At 37.4% G+C, this 8,482-nt stretch overlaps 1 protein-coding gene across 1 annotated transcript; it reads left to right on the forward strand.

The window, feature by feature from the left end:
* Positions 1-2,713: 2,713 nt before the first annotated feature.
* LOC122080379 (serine/arginine-rich splicing factor SR45a-like) lies at positions 2,714-8,080 on the forward strand. The gene is made up of 7 exons (XM_042647338.1): positions 2,714-2,847; positions 2,941-2,960; positions 6,335-6,481; positions 6,564-6,660; positions 6,739-6,888; positions 7,494-7,563; positions 7,663-8,080. The coding sequence occupies exons 1-7, from the start codon at positions 2,845-2,847 to the stop codon at positions 7,884-7,886; spliced, it is 711 nt and encodes a 236-aa protein (XP_042503272.1). The 5' UTR covers positions 2,714-2,844; the 3' UTR covers positions 7,887-8,080.
* Positions 8,081-8,482: the final 402 nt, after the last annotated feature.

An 8,482-nucleotide genomic window follows, 5' to 3' on the forward strand; every position in this document is an offset into this window, starting at 1 on the left:
AATTAACAAGTTGTCATTCAAAAAATACCAACAGTGACATATCATCACTTGACACTTGTGAGTTAACGGAATGGATATAAGAGTTATTATTCTTTTAAAATATGATATACACCAAGCATTTTTGAGATTTTAGGGTGGTATCTCATATAAGGTTTCAAAAGAGGGGTAGTACAAGATAATTTTCCTTCTTTATTTTAAGAAACATGCCCCGATTCTCCCTTATATACCAAAATTACATTATGATATCTTGCTGTGGACTTCAAAACTACATCAAATTTGAACATGCGATAGATAAACTTTTTCAACAATTCGGAGATGACAACATTGTCTATCAAGATGAAGAAAGAGTCAGGGTAGTCAATGTTCACAAGGAATAAGAAGATGGGGTTATTGTTGGTGCTACAATAATTCATTATGGCAGTCAGCGTTTATGAAGAAAAGAGGTGAATGAGCTAAGGATATGAATTGCAAGTCAGATGGCAATAGATAAGGGTTACAACACGATTTGATTAATGTACTAAAATTTCAACACAACTATCTCTAGTTATGGGTTTGTATATGTACTTCCTATAAACTTGAATGCTTTGGATTTTTGATTGAGATGAATGTGAATGTTTTTTTTTTTTTTTTTTTTTTTAATAGTAAAAACACACAATACTACATATTAGATAATGATGAATATTGTCCATAGCAAGGGGAAGTCTAATAGTAGTGGCGGTAGTTGCTAATTGATGCATAGATAGCACCACCTCATTTTTTGGCTTCAGATGATACATAAATTTATACTGATTATTATATATAGATAGAAACAGATTAAAGATAGTAAGGGGCCATGAGGTGGGATTAGAAAAGTTTTGAATGAGGAACTCCAGGGCTGGGTCATCACTCCACACTTCCTCGATCGTCCATCCACAATTTTTAGCTTTCATCAGTCCGTAAAGGAGAGGTCGCGTGCTAGCTTCAAAATGGTCTCCTGTCATCACATGATTGGCCAGATGGTGGATAAAATACCAAAGCCCCATCCATACATATTATCTCTCCCTGTATTATGTATGGAACAGACCAATATGTAATTATTATGAGGTGGGTTCATAAGGCTAGGGCTAATGGGTGAGGTGGGATTTGTTTTTGGTGGGGACAAATTATCACATGAGGACCAATTATTTAAGTTATGTATGATTTCTAGTGGATTAGGTTGTGCCTTTTGCATAACTACTTTGTTCCCATGAGCCCATATGAAAAAGCATCCTGTACTGAAGGAAATGAAGAAATGTCTTAAACGAGAGGGTTTAAGAATCCCCGAGTTAAATAAATACAAGATTAGGATATTCAAAGAAGGGGATGGAGACCGTAGCCACTCGATCCTTAGACCCAAGTGGCTAGCTGCTCAAATTATTTTGATAAAATCACATGACACGAATATGTGCCACTCATTCTCAGTATGTTGATGACATAATTCGCAGATTGGGTCTACAGGCTTTCATTTTTGCAAGTGATCCTTAGTTGGGAGCCCTCCCTGAGCCATCCGCCAAAAAAAGAGTTTGAATTTTGGGTGAAGATTCAGTTTCCAAAAGAACCGCTACCAATGTGAGTAGAGAGAAGAGCATGTACATCTGTTGGAAAGCCCAAGTTGGTTAGCGCAACGATTGTTTGTAAGGAATTTAATTACCAATTGAACAGAAAGGTTTCTTGATTGTGATAGTGGGCACCACCATGTGTCAGTGGAGGGTGATGGGGGGGGAGTGTGATAGCCGTTATGTTGGAGCAAACATTTGATGGAAAATACTCAGAGAGCATGTGATGAATCTGAATGTGGATGTTGTTTTGATTTAATTCTTGTAATCGATAATATGCACAATGGTATTCCATATTACTCATGACGTATGATGTTACTTGGTCATTATGACTTGCAGATTCATGTTAAATATTGAAGTCCACCCTGTGTGTCACTGTGGCAACTGTCGAATGATCATGAGAATGCATATGGAGGGCAACTTGGGCCATAATTTTTACCTGTATCCTGTCAAATAGTAAATATCCTAAGTCATTTATGTGGGTGGATGTGCATGAGTGAAAAATTTACCATAAGCATAAGTCAAAACTATATCCACAAGTAGCACAAGCACATTCACAAGAATGAAATATGATTATTAGACTGTTGGTTATTGTATATTATTGTTGGATTACTAATCATTATGCTTATTATTGTCGGGTCATTAATCATTGTGTTCATATGACTCATCTTATTGATATTTATAATGATGACCTTTATATGACATTTTATGTAATAGACAATTTTTTACCATTATTTATTTCCTTTTAGTGTAATGGTATGTTAAAAGATATTTGAATTAATTTTTTTTTTTTACATGATTATTGTTTTCATTCTTTTCTTATTATAAAAATATATTTGAAACAATTTTATCAAACTATTATCTATATTCTATTCGTAAGATATTAAAACGAATGTAAACACTAATGTGAATGAACCCTCTCCAAGAATATAAGTGTAATCGAACGACATCTTATCGGTAAGCATCAATCCAACTGGACCTGCAACACAATTTAAGGGTAACTTAAAAGACGTCGTGATCCCAATCCAACCGTCGGTTAGCGGTCCATTGGACACACTGCCCATCTATCAGTACCCGGAGGAAAAAGATCCCAATCCTCCCAATCCTGTATTCTATGAATGTGGCAGCAGCAGTCCTCACTCCTCAGCGTCCCTATATATTCTGATTGTCGCGGAGTACAAAAACAATAGACCACAACTCCCGGAGTCGGAAAACTGGAAACCCTAGTGTCTCTGTTATCGTCGTCTAGGTTCATCCCATTTGTTTCAGAATGGCAAGCCACCGAACTCATTTTCCGTTTCTATTACTCAAGTCTTCTTCAGTATGTGTTTATTTTTAATTTCTCTTTTTTATTCCATTTGCGCAGGCGGATTCTCCTCGTGCTAGGTAAAATCTTGATCGCTTTCATTTCTGTTTTAGCGAAATTTTGTTTCGATCAGCTTTTTGTTCCTTAGAGATGCATTTGATATGCAAAACCACCCGAAAGCCACAGTGTAGGGGGAGAAAACGAGAAAAAGGGAAGAAAAATAAAAAGAATAGAAATTTTCGTGTCCTTGAGCAGATTTGGGAGGGGGACAAAACAAGAAAATAGGAAGAAAATGCAAAGATTTTTTTTTTTTTGCCGTCACTTTTAAGCAGATCGGCGGTGGTATTGGATTCCCTTTTCCTCCATCCATGAAACTTATAGAGTTGTGTTCTCTTTCGATCTTATTGTTCTAAAACGTGTGAAGTATCTGATTTTTTACGCCGATAGGAGTGGACAACATGCTGGCCGACATGGTTGGAGAAGTTCTTAGCGTATTATGAAGTAAAATAACCTTGATTATGTAAGGCTTTGAGCATGCTATTTTATCAAACCAGTGGAGCTTCCATAGAAAAAGGTCTTATTTAGGCTAATTAAAAATGTTAAATTCTTGTTTAATTTGATTGCAAATATTGGATTTTGACTCCCGAGTCTTGACAAAGTAAAATTTGTTAAGTATCTTCCAGTTAAACTCAAGTACGTCAAAATAGAAATTGTAGGGGTGGAAACGCTCGTATACACTGAATCTTATCTTTTTTGGCCCATTTTTCCACCAAGCCGAAATTTATTAGTTCCAGTTTGCAAACTCTTAGTTATAATTCATATAGTGTATGAGGGTTCCCCCTTTCGAATCTTCCACTAAGCTGAAAATGTGAGGGGGTGTGGAGAACTGATCTGCATCCTAGTGTCATGGGAATCTTTGCCCTAGCTTAATATACATAAGCTATTAGAGACGATTTGCAATCAGTATCTCTCATGAAGTATAGTTATTGGGATAGGTAATGGAGTGTCGAGTTACCTAGCATCCTTAAGTTATGAGGTATTTAAAAGATCGAATGCTTGTTCTTCGTTGAGGAGAGTGTACTCTGATCATTTTTGAGTTTTGAGGGACTTGAAATATTGATCCTGCAGTTTGTTTGGTTACTGGCAGTCTGGCACTATTGGTCTTTGCAGCGGAGAGCACATTGTGATCATGGAAAAGGCAAAAGGGTTTTGAAAAATGAAACCAGCACCCAGTTTTGATTATCATTTTTTTTTTTGGTGTAAATCTACATTTTGCAAGAATTTTGTAGGCCAACACCTTGGGGATGAAGCTTGGCTTGTTACGAGGTTCTTGGAAAATTTCTCAGGTGCCTTTTGGTGGTTCAAATCCTTTGAGGTACCTGATACAAAGTGCAAAGCTCACGCACATGTTGGATTTCACCACAACTGAAACCTTGTTTTTTGGCTGGTTGCATATGCCCTATTGAAAAAGATTCTGGGGTTCAGGATTAGGAACTTGTGCAATTTTCTTCTTCTAAATCAGAATTTCAATTGGTATTTTTGAGCTAATTATTAACCATATCTTGAGGTTTACTTATCACCCCCAAAGAAAGAAAAAGAAAAAGAAATAATGAAAGTGTTAAGGCTACATCTTGCAGTAATGATTTCTTCGATATGTTATATGGGGGTTTGAAAGCCAATTATATTGTAATGTAAGCGACTGTTGTGCTTTTTGCCGAAGCTCAATTATTCTAAAGTTGATCGTCATTACACCGTGCTAGGAGCTCATACAGCACATCAATTCTAAATTATAAACTAATGAGAAAGATAAATTTTGTTAGTTATTATTGCCTAATTTAATCATCTGCTGTCTAATGGTTGAATCACAAACATATTCTTTTCCCTTGCATCTTTACATGCAGAAATGACAAACACACACACACACACACACACACACACACACACTCACACACACAAGACACATGTACTTTAATTAGTGTATCTGGATTTTATAGATCTAATATGATCAACTTGAATAGAAGCTTAAGTTATAATATAGGAGCTTGAGATTTAAGCCTCCATTGGTAGGGTTTAGGCCCTCTTTGGTATGATTTTTATTTTAATTTTGATTGCTTGAAATAAATCAATAAATGGGTTTTTGGTCAAGAAATTAAAATTGTAAAGATTTTCTACTTTAATGGGTTTTGGGCTATGATATGGGCAACATGCAAATATAGGTTTTATTCAAGTGCAGCTTGCAGAAGTGTTAGCCGGAGACAATGGATTATGCCTTTTTTAGAAAACTATTCCTAGAGCATTGTTGTTTCTGCTTATAAAATTGTATTGCTGTCCACAAATAATTCTTTTATCTAGGTATTGACTCCCTTAACGATAGACACTCAAGCTTATTGAACATGATGAATAATAAGCTTAGGCATTTGTTGTTTTGCAATCTGTGCAAAACATTCAGACAAGTACTTGGGTGGCGACATCAGTCATAGTAGGTACTCTGCAAGGAAATGTATACAGCATCATTGTGATTTTTTAATGTATTTTTGTTTATAATAATTATGAAAAGGGGTGTAATTTCCAACTGGAAGGTAAAACATATCCTGCCACCAACCTAAATTGCCCAAGTTGCTGGTTTCTTGTGGCGGAGTGTGAAGGAAAGAAAAAATCTAACAAACCATCATATTCAATATATATATATATGTATATAACTATTTTCTTGTCGATTGTTTACAACATCTTCGAGTTCAGGATAGATCTCTAGATGATGTCACCAATGCTGGATTTCAACCCATAATAGCATCATCAGGTTATCTTGGACTTGCTTGTAGTACCATTGGGCTGCTAGTCCTTTAATGTGAGGCCCCATGTAGTGGAGGAACATAGTTTGGGGATTATCATCTTGGACTTTGTGTTAATGTCTTGTAAAAGAATTCTTGTAAGAAAACCATGAACTCAATGATTAGTAAGTGTTTGTAAGAGAAGGGAGAGGCAAAAAAGTAAGAGATATTTCACCTTTATATTGTATCTATTGAATTCATTGAATGAAAGCTTAAATTTCTACTTGCTGGTGATTTCTTTGCTAAATCAATCGCTAGAAGGCTAGAACCTTCCAAGTGTTAAGTATTTCTTTTTACATTTTTGCTGCTGTTTCCTAGGATTTCTCCTGGCCAATCTTGTGTAGACATTGCCTTTTTTTTTTTTAATGCCAACTTAGTGATTTGCCCTTGTGTTGCTCGGGTTCCCTGTCATCTTCTCTCCAAATCGTACATGGTTTCACAGGGCAAGACCATTTGCAACCTGGAGAGGACTTGCTCATTACTTTCACTTATGAAGCTATATGGAAAATGTTCACATTTATTTTAATTAGTATCATTTGTCGCCTTTTCTAGTTTGTGAGCTCTTAATTTATTTTTTTCCCATCCTGGATGTGCTTCTTATATTTATATATGTTAAAAAATATCAGGTCTTCACATTCTCCTTCCCCTTGGCAAGGAAATTCCAGATCTAGATCCAGGTCCAAATCAAGGTCCAGGTCCAGGTCCAGGTCCAGGTCCAAATCAAGGCCCAGGTCCCCATCCCGCTCTAGGTCAAGGTCTGGGAGTCGTGTCAGGTTTGTAACAGTTCTGAGGATGCTGTTTCTTAATATATGCATCTTTTTAATGGTTATAACGTCTGACCTTTGGTGATGGCAGGGATGCTTCAAATCCTGGTAATACACTTTATGTAACTGGTCTGTCTACAAGAGTCACAGAAAGGGACCTCGAAGATCATTTCTCTAGGGAGGGAAAGGTTAGTTTTGCAGTTAGGTTTGGATGCCACTCCCACTTGTCCCTTTGTAGTTGTATTAATGTTGACTTGCTGATTTAGGTAATTTCATGTCGACTGGTTGTGGAGCCTCGGACACGCATCTCTCGGGGTTTTGCTTTTGTGACCATGGACACCTTAGAAGATGCTGACCGTTGCATCAAACATCTGAATCAGTCAGTTCTGGAAGGCCGGTATATAACTGTGGAGAAGGTAACTTTTTTGTTCCTTTGGTGCTCAGGTGATGTGAGTGAAGGCATATTTTTAATTGGTCATCCTCTCTTGACTTCGAGGTTTTTGGTTATTCAGAAGACATTGCGTCAGCTATGTTGGCAGCAATCAAAGATGATGAGTTCATCCATCTCAACTTAAGTCACACAGGCTTGATCAGTGGCCAGCTTAACAGCTTTTCTCATGCATCTGATCAACTAAACATAGGCAATAGCCCAACAACTAAACAACCTCAGCATTCACCTTCAACATTATCAACTAATCAACGGACATTACCAACAACTCTCTAATCAGGCATTTATGGTACCTCACACCTGACATTCATTTGATGGCGCTGTTAGTTGTGTGCCAGTGTTCTTTTCCCCTTTTGTTTCCATTTTGTAGCCATTTTTATATTCAATGGGCTTTTCCCTTGGGGTTCAGTTATTCATAGTTAATCTTTCCTCCTGACTTAATGTTGAATATTGGTGACCTCTGGTATATTTAGCTTTGTGTTTTCATTTTCTTCACCAATCTCGTGCTTCTCCAACCTTGAAGTTTATTATTATTCAAGGATCAAGAATTGAGGTGCTTTTGTCTCATTTCAGTCGAGGAGGAAACGCCCAAGGACACCCACACCTGGAAACTATCTTGGAATGAAAAGTTCCAGGGAATCAAGTGAGTTTCTTACTTTTAAGGATTCAAGTGGCTTATTGTGGGTTCTGTTATACAGGCATAATAATATGGTCGTTGTGTTCCATTTCTTTGTGGTAGCAGGTTATCGTGGTGATCGTGGTCGGTATCGTGGTGGCTATGGCCGTGATGATTATGGGTATCGAAGGTCTCCTAGGCGCTCACCTTATCGAGGGGGCCGTGATTATTCTCCTAGGCGTTCTCCTTATGGTGGTAGATCAAGAAGAGAACGCTCTAGGTCGCTCCCTTATTCTCCATATGGTAGCCCAGAAAGTGGCCATGGGCGTAGGGATGTATGTGCAAGATAGATGGTTCTTATAGACAAAATAGTCCTGCTTAGAGGTCACATAGGAGATCCTTCGGTATGTTATCTACTCTTTTTTTTTTTTAGTCGACCCAAATTATCTACTTTACTGTCTTGGATTTGGAATACTGGGGATGTTGGACATAGCTGATTATTCATTTGTTTTCAGTTGATGAATCCCATTGCCACCTTATTTCAGTCTGTTTTCAAGTGGCTCTCATGTTTGGTAAATTTTAAAATTTTTGTGGGATAATGTTTTTCATGCTTTCTGGGCTCCGAGCACGGTGCTGCCCACCGAAACGCTTCCCCTTTTTTATTTTATGAAGGCTCTCTTATGTTTGAAAGAAACAAAATATTAAGTAGAGAGAAAACTCTGTCCATCAGCTGTCAATCCAAATTGTGTACTTCACTCAATGTTCTCATGACTATCCCTTTAGTACCTGATACTGCCAATTACCCAATTCGGAATTGTCAAGCCAAACTTCCACTTTCCGTTCTCTTTCTAGTGCCTTAAGACACTTTCGTTTTTCTTTTTTTGTAGAAAGTAGAAACACTCTTTGCACGATGCGTCTGGCTTTTATGCTAGTGGTTCCTAATCCC

This window comes from Macadamia integrifolia, chromosome 5, assembly GCF_013358625.1.
Source record: "Macadamia integrifolia cultivar HAES 741 chromosome 5, SCU_Mint_v3, whole genome shotgun sequence".
NCBI lineage: Eukaryota > Viridiplantae > Streptophyta > Magnoliopsida > Proteales > Proteaceae > Macadamia > Macadamia integrifolia.